General features: G+C 35.9%; 1 protein-coding gene across 2 annotated transcripts in view; it reads left to right on the forward strand.

The window, feature by feature from the left end:
• Nucleotides 1-23,263, forward strand: part of LOC112054278 (uncharacterized) — a 49,308-nt gene that overhangs the window by 24,239 nt on the left and 1,806 nt on the right. For both annotated transcript variants that reach the window (XM_024093983.2, XM_052883729.1), the window contains exons 2-3: nt 21,421-21,531; nt 22,371-22,547. In XM_024093983.2, the coding sequence (XP_023949751.1) occupies nt 21,421-21,531; nt 22,371-22,547 (288 nt within the window). The remainder of the gene's footprint in view (nt 1-21,420; nt 21,532-22,370; nt 22,548-23,263) is intronic.

Consider the following 23,263-nt stretch of genomic DNA (forward strand, 5'->3'; position numbering starts at 1 on the left):
TTAGCCCTTGACTACAATCTCACCTGATGGTATGTGATGATGCAGTCTAAGATGGAAGCGGGCTAACTTGTTAGGAGGAGGATGAAAATCCACACCCCTTTTGGTTTCTACACGGCATCGTACCGGAACGCTAAATAATTTGGCGGTACGTCTTTGCCGGTAGGGTGGTAACTAGTCACGGCCGAAGCCTCCTACCAGCCAGACCTGGACAAATTAAGAAATCTCAATTGGCCCAACCGGGGATCGAACCCAGGACCTCCGTCTTGTCCGCGCAATACCACTGCGTCACGGATTCCGTCTACGATACAATTGTAGTTTGATTTATGCTTAATTTAATCTGTCTGTGATAAAAAAACATGTGAAATCCGCTAAAAAAAAGTTAATTGTGAAGCAGCTGTTTTGTGGTCTGTACTTACTCTTATTCTCTTAATCAAACCCGCCATTCCACATTCGTAGCATGGTAGTCCTAAGCTCAAATCCCATTATGAGTAAGAAGGAATGTTTTGCAGTGCTATCCAAGCTCAGGTGCTACTGTTTGAATTGAAAAATTGGTTTTGCGTAAGCGGTTAAAGCGTGACGAAATTGTTCCTCTTAAAAAGTTCTAAAAATGTCCCCAACAGTATATGCTTATCTATTAAGTATATTATATATATAGGTGATGGAAATAAAGTGTTTTGAGAGGAAAAAGTCGCAGGCATCCGCTATTATTATCAACCCATATTCGGCTAACTGAATCTGTCTCCTCTCAGAATGAGAAGGGTTAAGCCAGTATTCCACCACGCCAACCCAATGCGGATTGGTAGGGAATTAAGAAAATTCTCTGGTATATAGGTTTCCTCAAGATGTATTCCTTTACCACGTGATATTTAATTTTTCTTAGAAATCATCCGGCAAAAGCATCCGCTAGTGAACGAATAAATCATCTTCCTATTTTTCAAGGAGTATTTGTTTTTCAGATTTGATCTTTTTGCAATTTTATTTACTTGTTGATATATATATGTATAACGTGGTCTGCTCTTACGTAAGTGTAGCAACATTACACACATCGCGTGAGCCGCGGTCACGGATGTCTGTTGTCTGTCTGTCCGCTTCATTATACACGCGCCGTGGATTTAAAAATGTTTGCAAATTATATAACATTAATCGTAACACGATGCAGTAGAATGACTTACTTGTTGTTTTTGTATAAATAAACCTTGATGTTTAGTTAGTCCTCCACGCTTTTATATTCAACTAGTGGACCCGGGCAAGCTTCGCTTTGACTTATGTACACTTCTTCCCTATCCCTACCCTACCCTACCCTACCCCCACCCTACCGCTACCCTACCCTACCCCCGAATTCATTTGTTACAAAAATGTGATAAATGAAGCTCGACCGATTTTGTGCAAATTTCACATAAACCATCTACGAATAGTCGGAACGAAGCCCAAAAATTCTTTTTGATACGTAAGCCCGTTCTTGAGTTATAAAATTACAAAGAAATTATTTTTATATAAGCGTTACTTCGTTCATGATTTATGAGTAGTAGAGATCTATATAAGACTCACTGAATGACTGACTGACTGACTAAATAATACATAAACTATAAAAACAGGTTTTCAATTATTATTAACTAGCAGACGCCGCGCGGTTTCCGTATCCGTAAAAATACGAGCATAAAATATAACCTTTATCAGACGGGAATGATGTAGCTTCCTAATTACAGTGAAATAATTTTCCAAAAATTCAGTACTTTCAGGGCCTATTCAATGCATACAAACAAACAATCAAATCTTTCCTCTTTATAGATAATATTAGTATAGCTATTTATTGATATTCTAAAAATTTGCTATAAAATTATATGTTATATTTGAAAAATATGTTTCGATATAAAATAAGGGTTTATCCCAAACTCCAAAGATGCACGTAAGTATAAAAATGGTCAACATCAAGTTTGATTACGTACCTATATAAAATGCTTGATTAATTAACCTGTCAAATTAGTCGTGTCAGGAATTTTGTGTGCAAAAATAAAGCAAAAATTGTGCCAATTTAATGAAATTCGAGATATCTCACAAATTATTACCCATTGACCTTGAAATTGAATATTTCCGGAAACGAGAAGCCGGAAAGTATTTATGCCATTTTATTGGTCACTAAAATAAGGTTAACATACAGCTGATTATAAAGTAAGATGTTATATAGTATCATCAATATTAATGAAATTTTATTGTTGCTACTAAATTACACGTTTATAAATATTTAGTGATTAAATGGAAATCGAATAAATCACTCGGTGTCATAACGCTTGATAGATTGGTGGCATGTCTCAATGTCACTGATACTGGAGTCACTGAAAGTGCTGAATCACCATAAATAATAAGTAACTATAGTAGAAGACATTTATTTCTCCACACAATAAATAATATAAGTGTGTGTGTCAAATAAAATAATTTTCTTTCAAACTTAATGAAAATACTGCCTAACACAAACTCAATTTATTCATTTTAATGCACTCTCATACAAGCACTGTTGAAAAATCAAGTCAAACACAAAAATATCAGTACAGATAGATAAAGAACGCGTTGAAATCTTCTGTATGTAGGTTTATATATTGTATGCATATTATGTATTGGATAATACATTTCCAAGTCTATTAGGGAGTAGAGGCTCCACCACCGTTTCAGTAATCAGATTCAACTGAGAAAACCATCAAAATGTACATACATACTTTCAATTTAATGGTTTTTGTTGTTGGTTGGTTGGTTTTGTCAAGTCCAATTAAAATAGGTTCAACCAATCTTCAGATTTACCCCAACAAACAGACAGACAGGAAAAAACTTTTGTGTGTTTTAGTGTCGTGTAAATAATTATTACTTGATCACTTGAAAACACAGTTAAGAAAACTCAGACATACATATATTGATATTAATATATTGATGATGACCTCACTCATTCACAAATATATTCCATCAAAGTGAAATTCCTAGCATTACACGTAGGTGTAGAGAACGATACAAATGTTTGTGTTATCCATTAATCTTACGCAAAGAGGTGAAATTCGAAAACGGTTACAAAATATCTGATATAATACACTCGTCACGATTCTGTTATTATTCCCGCTACCCACCTTTAATAGGAACGTATTAAAGTTTTCGTTTGAAATCTCAAGCGCTGAATAGCACATTATTTACCTACTTATACACTATATTTGTACCTATACCACAAATAAAGAAAATCGCTTACCTTATTGTGTTTTATTTCAGTGAAACCATTAAGAATGAACGTGACGCGGCCAATATAAATATAAAATAGAGCAAATATCCCTTAAATGACAGAACCTGCGAAGTACGGTTGTTGTATTAATTCAATTCTCTTATTTACAATTTTTTTGGGTGAGGTGGGTATAAATATTGCTATTTTGTAAAACAAAAACAATCAGATAATTTTAATTTATATAGTTAAGAAAACAGACGCCGTGTACCTATATATTGAATATCTGCTAACCAAGTACGCCGTTTAACAAAAATAATAGTACAGAAAGAAACGCGTTGAATTCTTTTGCATGTAGATTTATATATAGCACATGTGTTAATGTAAAGTGAGATAATACAATACACTTTCAGGTATATTACTCATAAAAATGTCAATGAATACAACTTAGAAACGGTCAATTTGGGATTCCTTTACACTAAAATAATAAATAAAAATTCGGAAAGAAATACATAATTTAAAAAACCTTCTTCATATTTATTAATGGTTATATGCGCCCACCAAATACTCATGTTGCAGTATAATTATAAAGGAGATCTTATTAATGTGGTCGAAGTGCGGTCGTTAGTTCCTCTGAACGTGGTAAACTGTCAAGGCCGCCTGTCCAGTGAAAGTGCAAGAGGGTCTCTTCACACATTACATCGATTGTGCATCGGACGAACTCTTCAACGGATTAAAAATATCTTTTAACAGATAAAAATAGAGAAAAAGCTTCTCAATTATATGCAACAGAATTAAGCATTAAGGCCTGTTTTCATTTTAATGTTGACCTTTTTTATCCATAAACTTTTCGGTTATATAACATATGCTCGAGTCGGACTATGAAACAAAAATCATTGAAGCTTTCTTTTTTCAAAGAAACCCTCAGTTGCAGCCCGGACTTGAAAGGTTGACCTTGGGTTTAGAGCGAAAGCTAAGAACAAGCTAAGCTGTCGGTTCCGCCTGCCGGTCGTTATCATTAGCATCTAAATGTAATCGCTCGACAGTCAGACAAATAGCAATTATTTCGAATACCGTATATTTGTATGTCGTCCCTCTGGACACAGCCACCGAGAGATGTATGATAGCCAAAGGTCGAGGTCAAGTGTTGCTTTATTTCGGATCATGATTGATTCTATCGCCGTGATTGATATTACTCGTTGTAATGGCGTTGGGAAACTCTGGACGTGATTATTATCAATCATCGATTTCAATGGATGTAGAATTTTTGTTATTTTTTTCTTTTCTTAATTTTTTTTTATACAAGCAAGCTTTTACAGACCTAAGTCGTTCTATAAAAGGACTTTGTTCGTGTGAATACATTTATTATCTTTGTAACTATTTTCATCGATCTTGATTTCAATAAGGCCTTCTATGTTGAAATTGAAGAATGTTCTAAGCTATGATCTACTTGTTGCAAATGTATAAAAATCGTTTCGAGGTTTAGCTTAATTGCGTAAACAAGTATTTAAATATTTTAGAAATTGTTAAAGTTAAAGTTTTGCTTTCTCTCCGAGATGTAACTTGTTCATCACCTAGAACTGTATTATAATCACGGTCACAAGGACGTTAGGTCAGGACTGATGTCATTCAGTAAACTAAACTAAGGAACTAATGGACTTCATCAGTTCCTTAGTCCCTCGAAGCTGAAGTTCGTAACTTACAGAAGACATTTTCAATCTCTCAGTTCTTTTAATCTCTGGGCTTGACTCTGGCTGTGTTTTTGCAGTCGTCCAAACCTTTAAACTGTTTGACACAATTAACGCTGCTGCATCACAGAATATAAGAATCAATGCAGGATTTTTATCTGAAAAACCGAAATTCACGTGTATGAAGCTGTGGGCGGTTAACAGAGTTAGAAAAAGATTTAGATTCCAAATGATCGTTGCTTAAGAACCATTGTGGTAAGTAAAAAAAAAACAATCACAATATTGGTATTATAAAGCACCTTATTAATTATATTTTTATTATCTGCGTACGTATTCTTTATAAAGTTTCGACACAACAAAATTCTCAAGCTGCGTAATGAAATATACGACCTTGCTGAGATAATTATTGTCTTACTGTTTCTTTGCGTTGTTTTCTCATGTGTTTAGTCAACCCGGATTAAATTAAACGTCATATTCAATTAGGTAAGAAAAAAATAAAAAGTAATTAGTATTCAAAATTAAGTGCCTTGTTGGTCCAGTGGATAGCTTATGATGTTTCTGAACAAGAGGACCTGAGTTCGAGCTTTTCTTTCTTCTAGGAAGTTTAAAATTCTCAGCTCAGAGTTGGTGGTTTTAAACCCCCGTGCCTCGGAGAGCATGTGAAACCGTCGGTCCTGCCCTTTATCATAAATAACTAATTGTTGTTGAGCCCGCCTATCCGCATTGCTCTATCTAGGCTTCATATTCCTATTAGGAGGGACAGGCCAGGGTTTGTGGTATTGTAGGTGGTAATCTCTGGATCTACTGAACCAATTTTGAAAATTCTTTTACCACAATTAACCCACGTTATTTGTGAGTGTCATATATTTTGTATGACACTCACATTTTATCCCCGTATTCTTACGGGAACAGGAACGCGGGTGAAACCGCTGGGCGTCGGCTAGTGTAAAATATTGGCAGATTAACAAATTGCAATTGCACGGGCTTATGACACAACTATCGCATTGCATAGTTCAATGCAACTTGTCAAGTTGTTTGACGATTCAAGTGTTTTTGTAATGCTCAGTTTTTTACCCGACTACGGCGATATCAAAAGGAAGGGTAATGATTTTGGCAGTTTATGTTATGTTGGTATGTGTTATACCGTAGCGCCTAAACTAATGAACTGATTTTAATGAATGATGTGTTAAAAGATTCGTAATAATACTCCGGGAAACAGGCTATATTGTAAAGATCAAAATTTAATACGACCACGGCTCTACCATGGCCATTTTTGTATCAACGCATTTCTCCATTTCTGTCTGAAATATTTTCTTTATATGTTCTTTTTAGGCCTCTTTTTACGTAATCGGGTTTTTAAACTTTGTATATTTAAAAATACTGGACAGAAGTATGTTTTAGTCACTCACTACGTTGCGAATGCAAGCTATTAGATGTTATTGATAATGACGAGGCTTAACATTCTCTTCGAGGTATGGGGATGTAACAATTTCGGGTTGAGAATTTTTTTTAAACATGTTTCGGATGAAAGAAAGGATTTCACCCAGAACTCGAACTTTAACTATCAGGCTACGAACATTATGAGTGTGAAACTAAACAGATCAGATTTGAATGAGAGAATCGGATTTTACTGATAATAATTTCTTGGATAAAAGAAAAGTTAATTTTATAGACCGACCTAGGACTCGACACCAGGACCTTCTAATCCAAGCCACTTAAGCTAACTTCTCAACCAATGCGTCAGTTATAAGTTTTATTAGTCCGATTCTAAACGTACGATGTTTTAATATTCATGCGAGAGAATTCGAAAGCAAAAACCAGTAGTGCAAACAAACATTGTTTTTTTAATTATTTAACGATTTCGTCGATACAAGTGTAAAGTTATATTTAATACGAACTGTTACAAAAGCGTATGGCGCAAGTGTTGAACTGTGAGAGAGGTGTACTCTTCACATGCGACACCTTGAACTTAGGGCGGTCGCACACTAGCGTTTTATACGTGCGTATGAGCTCGTTTTTGGAAACGAATGTAATCGCGTATAGCGCGCCTTTTGTCACACATTCAACTCGAGTGTTGACACGCTTCTAAGCTCGTATATGTTATGTTGATACTGAAGCGACACCACTGGTTTGAGCGAACACACTGAAATATACTCTATAATATATATAATATAACGATGTTTTGTATAACTCGCAACTAGTTTCGAATTCACCACTATCTTTCTCATTCTGTAGTGTCGTGTTAAACAGAGAGAGATAGAGGTGAATTCAAAACTCGCATTTGCGTATTATAAAAATGTCTTTACAGAATAGACTAGCTGTTTTTTAAAGCGAGTAATGTAGCGCGCGAGTAACCGCGTATGCTGAAATGACCGTATACGCGCAAAAAATACGCTAGTCTGAAATCGCTTTTACGTAAGTTGCGACAACTTGTAGATACAATAAAAACAATTAAAAAAAATAACGCAGAATTAAAACCTGAATAGCTTTACGTTAATTAAAACAAGTAAATAATTAAATAAATAAATGGTCCTGGTCAAATCCTGTCGACATGATTAAAACATTATTATTTTGATGGTCTCCGTGACGCAGTGGTAAGTGCGGTGGATTTATAAGTCGGAGGTCCTGGGTTCGATACCCGGCTGGGCCGATTGTAGCGACTACTATTAGATTTTAATGACCAGGACTGACAGCTTATGGTAGGCGTTCACATATCAGCATCGTAAGTGTAGGACGCATCACATCAAACAGATCGTAGTATTCTGTGTATAGAGAGTCATACAAGTGCGTCCACTAATCCACATCGTAGGGATCGCACGAATCTACTGTAAAATTAACAATCCGTTTAATGAGGTGCGTCAGATACTTAGGATGCGGATATGTGGACGCCTATCATGATTTGCAAATGTTGCCAACTCAGCAAATCTGAATATTTTTACCACCTACGACTCGAACCCTGGACATCTATACACGATATGTAGCCGCGTAGCTACGACGAGGCTTACATAAGAGTATATAACGATTAGTCCGTATACGTCAGCAATGTCAACACTCTGCTAAGATCCGGTGCTCGGGTGGCAGCAGTGAAACCATCTAACGGCTTTCTAAGGCGTCCCGCGCATGCGTAATGCGGAACACCGGACACGGGGAAAGTGGTTCCGTCCATACCATGACGGGTAGCTCTTTATAAGCATATTAAATTCTACAACTGGTGCAGTCTATGCGATGAGTGAATTGTAAACTAATGCAAAACGATTAGTGTTGCAAGAGTCCTGCGAGCGATAGATCCTTGGACTTGTATCTAGCTAGATACCGCACGCCACTCAATCCGCTTGCAGTGTGAATTTTAAAATCTTCCGAGTCACTTGTCCGTGGATATGTATGCCAGATACCACACAATTTACAATCCGTGTGCGGTGTATGAATTGGCACTCGATTGTGTCATAGTAGTAAGAACAATTGTCACAACAATCCGAGCCACTGGTCTTCGGTATTTAGCTTTATACACGCCATTTAAACCGTATGCGATGCTTCGAAGTCTTATTAGATAATCGGCACAAGATGATCATGGGAGGATCATGGAATTCATACCAAAATATATGAAAAATGTTCTTATAAATACTAGCAAACGATTGTGTTAGAAGGAACAATTCACCGGGTTACTAGGCCACGGATTTGCAGTTAGCTAGATACCGCACGCCACATAGTTTAATACTTAGGTATGTGTTTTCTTAAGAACTTTATATATTTTCCTAATGAAAACACGACTTTTCTCAGTGGCCACAGTGTTATCCGCTGAAAGGCATTTCCGCGGACAATTCACGTCGGCGGCAGACAAAACCTCGACGCGGACGAACTGCGTTTTCGCTTTTTTTGTGTCACGCACTGCGCTAGCTTTTGTGATGAAAACAAAGTAAACTAACAAGTTTAACTTGAACTTTTTCTTAAATAGATTAATCATGAATATTAATTACTCTTCAATAAAAAAAAAGCATTATTATTGAAAATGAACTAAAAGCGGCAATGTTTCCAGTAGAATGCATGTATTGAATAGGGATGATGACAGTTTTTTAAATTGTATATAAATTAAGAGTATACTAATAGTAAAGCAATTTTGTAAAAGGAACAGGGTATCTGTGATCATTACTTTCGGAGCTACAGGGATTTAAAGAGTCAGATTTGCGGCGCTGCCGCGGATCCCTGAAAAACGCCCCATACAAAATGGCTCGAAATAATGACGTCATAGGCAATGTAATGATCGTTAGATTTGTATGCGCGTTCAAACAAAATTACTAATATCTTTGTTATTTGTGCGTTTATGCTTATAGTTCATTTATTAAAAAATGTCACATTTAATGTAAGGAAGCTAAAACTGTATAAATTTCCATCTAATTACGATAAAATATTTTTAATAGTTTTTGAAATTTTATAATCTCATTTATTTTGTAAATATCCAGACAATCTTTGCTTTTTATGTATAAATTAGTTAACATTGACCCTATTTACCCGAATGTATCATAAAAATCAATATATTCAAACCTAGTCATCATCCCCATTGCAGGAATAACAGAAATTAGAGGGTTTCATCCCCACTTTATTTCACTACATTGACGGGATATTTAGCAAGAGTAGTGAAAAATAATGTGCTCTCTCAACTCAACTACTTCAATTGAGCGTGTATTTGTTTAGAACCAGCGTAACAGACACTCAGCGCCATTTCCCTGAGTGTTGAAACTGTATATCAGATTTGCTATTCGATTAGCTCTATCGCCATCTGCGCTGAGTATTGATTTAAACTACTTTCAGATGTTATCGTCCGTGAAGAGACGGGCTATTGAGATATGTTTCTATGGTCGTTGAAAGAATTTAGTATGTTTGTACATCATAAATACTTTTAAGTATATCTATAAAATATTACGTGAAGGAAAAACATCGTGAGGAAATCTTCATACCAGAGAATTTTCTTAATTCTCTGCGTGTGTGAAGTCTGCCAATCCGCTTTGGGCAGCGTGGTGGACTATTGGCCTAACCCCTCTCATTCTGAGAGGAGACTCAGCAATGAGCTGAATATGGGTTGATAATGACGTTGATGATATCTATCTAGACTTTTGGTAATTTTTATAGTAACTAACTGCGCCTATCAGCTGGTTAGCATTAGGTATGCTAACCAGCATTTTTTTTTTTTTATTCTTTACAAGTTAGCCCTTGACTACAATCTCACCTGATGGTAAGTGATGATGCAGTCTAAGATGGAAGCGGGCTAACTTGTTAGGAGGAGGATGAAAATCCACACCCCTTTCGGTTTCTACACGGCATCGTACCGGAACGCTAAATCGCTTGGCGGTACGTCTTTGCCGGTAGGGTGGTAACTAGCCACGGCCGAAGCCTCCCACCAGCCAGACCTGGACAAATTAAGAAAATCTCAATCTGCCCAGCCGGGGATCGAACCCAGGACCTCCGTTTTGTAAATCCACCGCGCATACCACTGCGCCACGGAGGCCGTCAAAATATATAGCATCATTCACTCATTCATTAATTCATTTATCATTAGCCTATTTTAATCCGCTACAGGGCTGAATGACACCTACGTGACTCGTCCCAGTACTACAATCCAGAAAATCATGATCCGCAGACGTAATAATTTGATTAACGAGATCATTAGTATACTATATGTATAGACAATGATAAAATAATTGTTCTTATCGTTATCTATCCTTGAACCCTAAGGTAATAAATACATTTTATTGTTCATTAAATTCTTTGTTCCGTGTTCGTTTGAAACCTTTCACGTCTTTCCAAGTTAGATCAAAGGCCAGCCAACAATAACAAAAGCCTGTCACCGTGTTGAAAGAACAATTTTCTTACTATTGCAGGAGTGTACTTACGTACAAAATTGTAGACACAACCGTAATAATTAGTGCAAACGGCTCAATAACAAACAAAGAAAATTAGCAATCGGGCGGGGCGAAAATTGGCCACGATCTAGACATTATATTTACGCTAATTTTCGAAACTACTAAACGTTTCGTGTAGTTTTTACGAATAAATTGAACTCAGCTTGTGGCATATTTGCAGTCCTTTTAACATCACTAATAGTCTCTTTTTGATTCTAATCTATACTTCTTTACTAATATCATTATAGAGAAGACATTACCGATTTGAAAAAATCTTATACTGTTGGGAAGCTACACTATCCCCGAGTGCTATAGGCTATATTTAATTCCCGTATTCCTACGGGAACAGGAACCATGCGGGCGAATCTGCGTGGCGGCTGCTAGTCAGTGGCGTGCACAAGGCTTTTTACTAAGGTATGCACTGTACTAATTGTATAAAATGAAAAAATCCTTTTCTAAAACAGGTTCATGATGAGTCCTCAAGGTAGACAACACATGTTTGCATCTATGAAGTGCACGACGATAGATACGGTACAGTGATAATCCAGCTTGAGGGAGCAACTCAAGAACTCTCGAGTGTAGGTATGGTCCCATATCTAAGTCCATCCCATGAATAACTAGAGAATGTTATTTGATATTCGTATTTTTGTAGATAACTTAAAATAACTTTAAGTTTATTTTACTTTCCAATAAATAAATAGCTTTATTTTTTATCTCCGAGTAAATACAATGTTATCTACTATACGGTTTGGTTTAATCTACCTAATAAAGTTATGAGTACAGATAGATTTGAACTTTAGAATATTATCCGATTGATTGTTCCAAAAGCAGATAAAATATCCGATACAAATGGTCAAGGCTGAATGTAGTCTACTTAAAGTCCTACTTAATTTTGCAGTTACCTTTCTAATTGCAAATCTAAATTCGCAGTTGTCAATCAGAAGTGGGATTATTTCGTTGAAACTTGAAATACAAAAGATACATACACAAGATGTCATTAAAACCGCTACTTACAAAATTTGTTTAACGTCCTCTCAAAATACCAGCCGCTCTATACGTGTTTCGAAAGAAAAAGCGCAAGATTGTCATTTGATTATAGCTATTTATTTGTCGTTTGCGAACGCCGGCTTTTCTTCGGGTGCCCTCTAATTTAGCACTTTCGTCACTAGTCTTGCAAAATACTTTACGCCTGCACATCTAATTTATTTAAACGAGTAACTCTCGGACATATGGTTTACATACGGAGATGGAAAATGGGTTGGACATTTTGAATGTGGTTTTTTTATTTATGGTTTTGCTTTTAATACCTATAAAATGTGTCTCAAATGCAAGAAAGTTTCTTGTCATTCTGTGATCAAATTTTGGTTGAATTTATTTCTATGCTATCTAAGACTGATCATTTAACCTTCGCAGAAAATCATTTCTTGCTCAGTCAATTCAATCTCCTGCATCGATAACATCTCATCTATCTTTATTGCTATTATTTGGCCGTGAATTTTGTATAAATGGCGCTTTGTTGTGTATTTTAAAACTTACTAGTAGGTAGGTTTTATAATTGGTAACGGTTTAATATATTTTAATTTTGTTTTGACAAAATTTTCTCGTGGGTGTAACCTGACCCAGGGTTTGAATGTAGAACTTTTTGAACCGAAGTCACATATGCTAACCATTGACTAACGAAGCAGTTACTTTTATGCCCAAGGGCAAAACTTGTTTCGAGTTTTAGGCAATGACATCGATGTATGTCACGACATGTGTGATCTTGACACAGTCGATTATTGTATAATCGATTATAAACTAATTACGTAAGCGTCACGAGTAAAAACTGCTCCACATTAATTGGTCGAATTCTAAGCTAATTGCGATTGGGCAAGTATTTTGTATAGATTTGATTTTCGCATAAATCTGTCAAACTTGTAGTTTATTAGTGTTATTGATTGGAAGCAACGAAATTATGATAATATAATTGCGTACATTACATTTATTACATAAATAAATAGTTCAACTAACTAGAACTGGTGGTGGGAGGCTGGTGGGAGGCTTTGGCCGTGGCTAGTTACCACCCTACCGGGAAAGACGTACCGCCAAGCGATTTATAAATAAAAAAACCCAAAAGGTTTTAAGTTTTTGATGTAATTTACCCACTGCGCCAATTGGCCTAACAATTTCATAAGTATCCTTTATTATAGACCGTCAACCTTACGTGTGACTGATAATTCATGAACTACCAAACAGTTACTATAACACAGCAACGTGTGGTGGCAGAAATAAAGCTTAGATGTTACTCGTACTATTATATACAGGCCCGAGCATCCTGTATATTCTTTGGTAATACGTCCTCAGAGTATCTCTACTACTAAGACTTCACACTTTATAATTACCGAGTAAAAAGTATTTAACGATTAAATCGAATAATTCAAGTTAAACCGACTTAGCCAGCGTGTGAAATGTTGTTAGACGACATTACTGTATTGGAGTTAAGGACGAATACTTTTCTAGTAATTCGTCGAATTCAATCTTTTGGAATCACTTCTTTTAGGTGATTAAACTTTTGGTTAAAATTCCAAATATTTTTGTGAGGTAAGAATCTTCGGTTAACCTCTCTTAATTAATGATTGAAACTGATGATACGAGACTTAACATTTTTCAGATTAAAGATGTTTTATGTTTTTTGCATTCCTTAGTCGTTATTTGTTTTTATTTATTATTAACTCCGTTTGGGAACAGTCGTTTAGTTGTGTTCCTATCCTATACTAAGAGATTTTGGGTTCAAATTTACCTCGAGTACAGAATACATAATACAAGCCTCGTGTTAATTTAAAGACATCTTCGTATCTGTCTTTATCTATATATTAGTCGAAAGAGACACGAATTCGTTGCTCACACTATGGAGTTATAAAGACATCGATACTGACTAGCGCTACTAATGTCTAGTGGAAGAAAGCTTAAGTTTAGGCGATTCTTTCCACTTATTATAGGCTCTGTAAGAATGCAATACCACAGAAAACATTGGCAATACTTTGCAGGACCACAATGCACTGCTGTGCTTTGTTCGTAAACCTGGGGCATCGATAGGCCTTAATTGCCTGTAGTTATATTATAGACTAGCTGCCGCCACGCGGTTTCACCCGCATAATTCTCGTTCCCGTAAGAATACGGGGATAATATATTTTTTTTTTTTTTTTTTATTGGTTTGCTAAACTGGCACAAATACTTAATCTAACATATATTAAAAAATAGCTTCTTCTCATCCTCACGTAATTGTGCCTACTTGAAGCAAACACAACATGCTTACATAGGGTACAACGCAAATATATAGCCTATAGCCTTCCTCTATCTACACTAAAAGAATTTTTCAAATCGGACCAGTAGTTCCTGAGATTAGCGCGTTAAATCAAACAAACTCTTCAGCTTTATAATATTAGTATAGATTTTAATTATTTTTTTAAATGGCTTAAAACGATTTGTTTTTTTCTTCTTTTCAGTTTGTATATTTTATGCTGTCGGGTTTTTTATTGTTTTTAGTTATTTTTTTATTATTCGAGTCCAATTTACAATTGGCTGGTTATTTTTTCTACAATTTGTAAACTGTTGAAGCAGTTAGCCTAATAGTATGTAAACATTAGCACATGTTCGCCAAGTCGCAGCGTTACAAGTCGTTGTATAACAAACGTATGTGAGAATTTTCCCGAAAGTCGTTATAAAAATGTGAAATTGGTCACAAATTCTGTCGAAACGTGAACAAAGCGACATAAAAGTGCGCTTTCACAATGTTCGCGAATCGCGCGTGAATTTGCCTTCTATGATGTTATTGTGTATCTAAGATGTGTTATAGAGGGAGCGCCTGTGATAGCCACACTACCCTCATTTTATAAAGACTGAAACTGAAAGTTTGTCAGTCTATGCACCATGGTAAGCACGGCAGCCATTTTGGAGTAAGGACCGTGGATTTGGACTGTAGCAAAATTTCAAAGGTTCAAAGTCAAAGTCAAAATTTATTTCTTTCAAATAGGCTTAGTTTACAAGTTCTTTCGAAACGTCAGGTAATAATATTAAATAATCATACGAAAACTTAAAATTAAAGTTACGAGGGTTCCAAACGTGCCTTGGTCCGAGAAGAGCCCACAACAAACTCAGCCAAGGTTTATTTTTTTTTATTATCACCATTTTACAAACTTTTTAAAACTAAGCACACAGTCGTATAATACAGTTTAACATCAATCTTTTTATCATTTAAATAGTCATTGACACTTTAATAAGACTTTACTAAAAGCTTGCGTTTAATAAACAAGTTGAACTTTTTGAGTGACAGTCCAGTGGCTTCATTTGGTCAGCTGGCCTATTCACTAATTTAGTTCTATTTAAAAACCTATTAAAACAAACATCAAATCAATCGAGAAATGTTATGTTATAAATACTGTATAACATTAATGAAGGGTTAAAACCGAATGACATTTTTTACAATAATAACTCTCAATCTCGTAACATACGTCAATGTTAGTGAATTAGCAGTTCCGCAATTGTCGAATTTAAAACGTATTTTTTATATTTTTCGACAGCTAAGTATCATGAAGAATCACGTTTCCAATCACCAGATCCTTCGTGGCAACCCTTTAAGTTTTATTTGAAACGTGGCAACCCTTTCAGTTTTATTTGAAACCTTACAAAGCCAGTGTTAACTACGTAATTGGCTATTGTATTTACCTATGGTGAGCGCATAGACTAACAGATTTTCAGTTTTCATTATAAGAGGTATGTGTGGCTATCGCATGCTTTATTATATACTAATTCGGTTTTTAAGACCGTTCACCGGTCACTAGACTGTAGAGGATATGCTTATCATCCCTCTAATGGTTAAGAGGGGTGATAAGCATATATTTGATAGCACAATACCATTGACTTCTTAATAAGAAGTCCGTCCGTCCGTGTGTATTATGACACAATAACTACTTTATTTATTTGAGACAATTGCAGACATCATCAAAATTAATATAGTCCGTCATTTTGCAATTTTTGTTCATTCTATTCAATGTTATTAAAAAAAAACCATTTATTTTCCAATTATTGTTCATATTCAAAGTGATTCATGTAGTAATAGGTAGCATGCAAAGGCGACCTTATAGTAATAAGACCGTCATGCATGCTAAGTTTAAATTATCTTTTTAATGTTTTAATATATAATTGTATTTTTGTGTGCAATAAAGTATTTCTTTATTGCACATTTCTTCTTCTTCTTCTTCAAAGATGTAAAATAAGACTTAGCAATTTAAGAAATCACATGAATATAATTAAATTAATTACAATTTCGTAACACTTACGGTTACTTGCAATTACAAATGAAACTATTACAGAATTTGAAAAGCATAACGAGTAGTCAACCAGTGGTCTAGTCCGCGCCCGCGCCGCGTGCCGATCTGGTTACGTAAGGGTAATTTTTTTACGGTACTTGTCTCACTTTTCCCCGAGGCCTAGTCGCCCTAGTGTTATATCATCTGCTGCTTTTACACGAGCATATACGACTGGGATACGATATTTATTGGACACGATATTGTCTAGTTTAGCAAGGTTGGCTTTTTGAATGAAAATTAAGAAAAAAGACTTTTATCGTGAAAGCTGATAACAACTGTTATTATATTAAGAAAAAATAATGGCATATTTATAAAGATTTTAAGTAGTGTAGGCATTGAACTTTCGACTTTAATCACTATCTAACATATCGACGTGTCGCGAAGCTGAATAGTTTGAAGAGCCGATGGACGGTGGGGTCCCAAGGTGCTGGAATGGCGATCCCGTACTACAAAGCGCAGTATTGGTCGACGCCCCACTAGGACTGACGACATCAAGCGAGTCGCAGGGATTCGCTGGATGCAGGTGGCTCAGTATCGTGATGTTTGGAAGTCCCTACAAAAGGCCTAAGTCCTGCAGTGGACGTCCATCGGCTGATATGATGTTGATGATGATACCTACCTGACATTTCAAAAGGATTGAAATAAAAGAATTTTGACTTTGGCTTTGTACAAACAATAGGTTGAAGAACTAGAAATAAATCTTCTTTAATACGGTAACGGTACTTGTCGATCGTCGTCTCCTTAAGATATCAAACAAACATAGTATGTTTGTTTGAATAAAGGGCAAAGAAAAGTTTTAAATGTTTGTAACGCAGGCTATTGGTTTAGCAACAATAAAATTAAATTTTAGCTTACAACTTAAAATTTTCTAAACAAAATATCACTATTTTTTTTTGTAGTGTTTACACTATCAATGGTTATAATGAAAATTTAAGAATAATATATTCTTATTATTTCTTTAAATATAGTACTTGATAAATCTATAAATTCAATTAAAAAATATTCAAATAAGATACGTTACTATTTACTCATACCTACGATATGTACACAATGTACATATAAGTCGTATGATATAACAAAGCTTCTAATGCTCGTAGTAAACAAGTAGGTCGGTATGCGACCGTATTTTGTAATTATTTTTTTTTATAGGCAAAGTAGATTTTCTTTTCCTAACTGTGATACGGCTTAATCTCCAACAACGTGGCTTAATTAGTTTAATCTCTATTTCGAAAGTAATAAGATGCAAAATTATAGTAATAAAGATTTCAAAGTTGCGTGGATTTTAAGCTGATCGCAGATAAGAATACGAACGTATTTATAACGTAAATGTGTATTTATGCTTCGATTTATAACAAAACTAGTAGTTCCCGTCCCCGTGAGAATACTGGGATAAAATATAACATATGGCACTCACAAATAATGTGGCTTTCTAGTGGTAAAAGAATTTTCAAAATCGGTACTCTCTACAATACTACAAACTTTACCTCTTAACAATATAACAGCCTTTTAGCCTGAGCTTTGAGCCTTTGATCCTGTTGCAAATTTTATTCTATTACTCGTTTATTAAGTCTCTTTATTATAAAAGAGTACTTGTAGTGTATGTATATTGTATATTGTCTAACACCTATATTTTCAACTTTACGAAGTATTATTTACATACGTCTAGCTATAATAATTACGTAACTTTAGTTTAGTTTAAAAGCCTTAGTATGCGAAATGTACTTCATTGAAAAATGCTTGTGAATTAAATAAAATAATTCGGAGTTACATTTTTATAGTAATTATTTTAATGTTAATAAATACAAAAATTATTTTTGGCGTGTCCGTGGTTTTCAGATGTACGTTCACCTTTGAAGCAGGTTTCAATTGTGTCACTATTACTCATAATTAATCTGTGTACAACGCGTATTCACATATTGTGACGACACGAGCACGAGGATCAATGGTCGTGTGTGGAAATGGATGCGCTTGCGTCTAATTTCATTACTTAATTAGATCTATGTACTCGTTGTATTGTATTGGCAAATATTTGGTATTATTTTTTGTTTATGGGAACTAAGATATTCACAAAGACATATATCATAACCGTGATTCAAAGATTAGCGTGTACTTCTAGACGAATGCCGGCGGCTTAGGATCGTGATGGGAGTCCCTACAAAAGGCCTATGATCTGCAGTGGACGTTCATGGGCTCATATGGTGATGATGATAGACAGATAAATCGAAAGAAAAAGTATCCTATTGAGTTAATAATAAAATCTGTGTGTCAAATTCACAGAACGTATCTTTTAACACATTTGTACATTGTCAATTTTTTTCATGAAGTGACACAAGTCACACTAAAAATCACAGTGAATGATGTGATTTTCTAGTGTCCTTAACTACATATGTCAATATTGTATGTTGCCTCGGCAAAGTGACAATATTATTTCCTTAGCTTGCCCCTTACTCTACATATTATTTTCAAAAATATTTATTAATTTAACATATAAATATAACAAGTAGGAGCTACATAATCGAACGCCAGTTATAGTTGACAGGTCAACGAACTGAAGACTTGACATGGTTCAATATGACCTTCGCCTTGTTTATTACCTCATTAATAATTTATGCGACATGCTTTTGTTGAGATGAACCTTCGTTCAGAATCTCCATTCGCTAATATTAAAACAATGGACACTTTATTGACATTTTATTTTTTTATTATAAAGTTCAAGTTTCGTTAGTATAAACAAGCCAGTAAAATCGAACCCGAGATCTATTTAAATTTAATTACCTACACACAGCGTGGGCTGCAAGATTTGGTTAAAGAAAACGAATGTATCGATATGCATCGGGTAGAAACAGCCTTGGCTGGACCGGTCGGTAGAGAGGGCGTGCTGCTTACATTTCAGTTCAAATTCACAATGATATTGTGTTTCATTTGAAATCTTATATCGTACTGTATTCATTTATAACCTAGAATCTACATATTAACTAAAATGTTTTTTGATATAAAAGAAATCCGTGACTAACTGATATTTCTACTCAGCTACCACTAAATAGATGCCGTAGCGCGATTGACAATTTCAACATGATCAACTCCTTTCTTTTATCCCACTTACGGGGATGGCAAAATATGTCAATCTTCTCCATTCGTCTCTATTACTCGTCAACTTATCATCTCTGCACACATGTCCTCTTTCACACACTCCAACCATTTCTTCTTTGGCTTTTCTCTCCGGTCATTCCACTTGCAATTTCATTTTTCTAGTTCGTTCGTTGCAAATTCAACATTTTTCTAGTTCGTTCGTTGCAAATTGAACATTTTTCTAGTCCGTTCGTTGCAAATTCAACATTTTTCTAGTTCGTTCGTTGCAAATTCAACATTTTTCTAGTTCGTTCGTTGCAAATTCAACATTTTTCTATTTCGTACGGGAGGGTGGTAAAACATGCGAGTTGACAAAACTGTGGGGTTTTATATGGTAGGATTCCGACATACCTTACTCTTTACTCACAGAAATGGGAATATATTCCTACGTAATAAAACGGATAGCGCGTATTGTATGATTTTTTTCCTGCCTGCCTATGAAGTGAATTCTTATAGGCTGGTTTTCCATATAATCTCTGATGGATTACTATATAAAAACACCGGAAATAAAAGCAATTTATGCTCGAATAATCGAGATCTATAAGCGCCTAAGATTTTTTATCTAAACAAGGCCTTTAATTGTTTCGGCACAGACTTGACCTTTTTATTCACGCCACGATCATGTTAGTCTATTTTTTTAAAAGTGTAAGTAAAATAGGTGTAAAGTATTTTTCGCCTTTCTACCCCCACCCTCCGTTGTTCTTATTCGCAATTTTAGTATTTTTGTATGTAACTTTATACGGCAAAAAAACGTTTGCCGGGCCAGATAGTACGTTTATAACTAGACAGTTAAATTTTAAATTTTAAACAATACTTTTTATTAGAGTGATCTAGCGACTAACCAACATAATTTGTCTCGGCCCACCTGTTTAGCCCGAAAATTAAAACCTAACACCTCCCACTTACAATTTAAGTCATCAGATGACATTGCAGTCAATAGTAATCAGTTAAAAGCAATGCTTCATTATGCTGATAACATCGAGGACGGCAACTGGTTTGTAACTCCACGACCTCAAGTGGTTCTCATTTATAAATGTGGAGCGGCAAAGTTCAAGACCACGGCCCTAGATGTTTAATAAATATAACTGTTATTAGATGAATATGATTTAATCTACATCTATTCATACTCATATAGTAAATGTGATAGTCTGTCCGTCTGACTGTCTGTTACTGTTTGATGGTTAAACAGCTGAACTGGTATTTTCATGAATTTCGCACTCGTTTATAGGTAGATATGAGACATTGGAGAAGAATAATATAGATAATTATAAAATAAGAACTTTGGTCGCGAAAATGAAATAGAAGAATGTTTGTATGAAACTTCTTCTTTTTCCCAAACCTAAGGTAAATTGAATTCATTAATGAAAATTTAAATAATAATTTTGATGATTCAAGAGTTTTGAAATTCCACCCCAGAAGAATGGGGTTGCAAATTCGTGTAAAATGTAAATTAAGTGTTCTTCAGTTCGATCAATCGGTAGGATGTTATTGTATGATACTTTATTTTAATAGAAGAATTAGCAACTAATTTTATAAAAAAATACCAACAAAATTATATGAAAGTTTATTGAATCGCTTGACAATTTTTTCGTATGAATAATGGAAATCTTGGACGGACGGAGAAAAAAACGGACAATGGTAAATAAATAATTATGCAACACGGCGGCTTGCAATAAACACCTTGTGTGTATATGTACTCATAGTTAATTTGGATCATTATCGTGGCATAAATATTTTTGTTTTCGGAGGTGATTAAAGAAAACTTTATTGATGAAATTTTAATGGGAGGTTATTTGTTTAAACTCAAAACTATTTAAATCTTGGTACATTGTGCGTCTTATGGTAGGCGTCCACATCCACATATCCGCATGGTACGAGTAAGTATCGGACGCATCGCATCAAATGGATTGTAGTTTTATTTGTATAGAAAGTCACAAAAGTGCGTCCACTGATCCGCATCGTACGAACCGACGATCCGCATAAAGTAAAATTAAAAATCCATTTGATGCGATGCACCCTACACTATCGTCTATTTTTTTTCATTCAATTCATTCATTCATTTACAAAGTTAGCCATGGAAGCATAGCAAGTTAGCAAATGGAACATATTATGTTTTCTAATAGTGAACTACCTACCCAATATGTAATAGTTTTGTCTCTCTCTTCCAGGTGCTGTGTCTGGTGCTAGCGACAGGGATGGCAGCGAGGCATCGGCCTCGTGTGCAGCAGCCCGTCGACGAATACGACTACGAACCGCAGGCGCAGGAGAGAGGGGGACAGGTACACTTAATTCACACATTTCCTAAAGGTCAAACAGAGAAAAAACTAGTTACATGTCCATGTCAAATGGTTAATGTAAAACTGGTACTGGATCTGGGTTACATTTAAACGTGCTTTTACTTTGAAACTAAATTAGGTCCTTATTTAATGCATACAAGTGTGACATATTATATTACGACTGATGTGGAGGTCTTATTTTTGATGGTTTCTATCTATATTCACGGCTTATTTTGTCCAAATCTTTAATTCTTATTTATCTTTTATTAAATCATCATTATTTTAGAATTAAAATAAATGTCTCAATCCCTAAGATCAGCATTTGTGGCTTTGGATCAAAAGGACCTGGGTTCCAGTCCTGCGTCTTACTAATATTGAGGTTTTGTTGCATTCAAGAAATTATCAGTAATAATTCTCAGCCCCATAAGAAAGAGTGCCTATAGCTTGGCAAATTAGTTTGTAACACTTCCAATGGTCCGCGCGGGCCGGGGGGTGTATAGCGATGAATGAAAAACCCACGACTGATGCACCTCACTTCCCCGCACGCATGATTTTACACCCGCGCAGTCGTTCCCTCTGTCGCCCGCATATCATGGGAGTGTCATCAACGAACTTGCCAGACTATAGCACTTAGGAAGAGTATGAAAGAAAGAAACAAATAAAGCTAAAAGGAAAGAGGGAAATAAAACCAATAATTAAAATAGGTTACAACTACGCATGATGTGATCATCTGCGATGCCAAGTACTATGCCTTAGACTTGATCTTAGGCTTAGACTTCCACGGACGAAATCGCGGGCGTTTACTAATGATGATATAAAACCCATATCGTTACAATCTTCAGGTAGTGCTGGTGTCCCCCGATGCGTACGAAGGCCTGTACCAGGCGCAGGAGCGCGCGGACGAGGAGTACCAGCCGCGTGCGGCGCACCGCGCGCCGCAGCCGCAGCCGCGCCTCAAGCAGCAACCGCAGGAGGGGCCCAAGCAGCCGCCCGTGCAGACCATCAGGAACTACAACAAGGTGAACTTTACAGTAGCAATACGAGGAGTTGTTGGAAGTTTTTTTTTTTTTTACAAGTTAGCCCTTGACTACAATCTCACCTGATGGAAGAATGATGCAGTCTAAGATGGAAGCGGGCTAACTTGTTAGGAGGAGGATGAAAATCCACACTCCTTTCGGTTTCTACACGGCATCGTACCGGAACGCTAAATTGCTTGGCGGTACGTCTTTGCCGGTAGGGTGGTAACTAGCCACGGCCGAAGCCTCCCACCAGCCAGACCTGGACAAATTAAGAAAATCTCAATCTGCCCAGCCGGGGATCGAACCCAGGACCTCCGTTTTGTAAATCCACCGCGCATGCCACTGCGCCACGGAGGCCGCAAAAGATGCAGTTGGTAAACCAACAACTTATCACCAAATAAATGTCGTAATATTAAAAGGGTTAGGTTCTCCGCGCATTTTGTCAAAATATCAATAAAGGGTAAGGTTTTTCAAGTCATACCCTCCTGGATACGACCATACGCTTCCAGGATAGGACCAACCAGGTACGGGGTAACACAATGTGGTATAATTTGGCAACCTTACCCTAAAGTACGGTAAGGTTGCAAAATCAATATGTTTTTCTATCATTACTGAATTATGATAACGCTTCTTGATAATACTATTTGGAATACATACCATCAAAATAGTAGGTTTAGCAAAAGTGGCAATGCAATAACAAAGAATGTTAACTACAT

This window comes from Bicyclus anynana, chromosome 9 (genome assembly GCF_947172395.1).
Source record: "Bicyclus anynana chromosome 9, ilBicAnyn1.1, whole genome shotgun sequence".
In the NCBI taxonomy this organism is placed as follows: domain Eukaryota; kingdom Metazoa; phylum Arthropoda; class Insecta; order Lepidoptera; family Nymphalidae; genus Bicyclus; species Bicyclus anynana.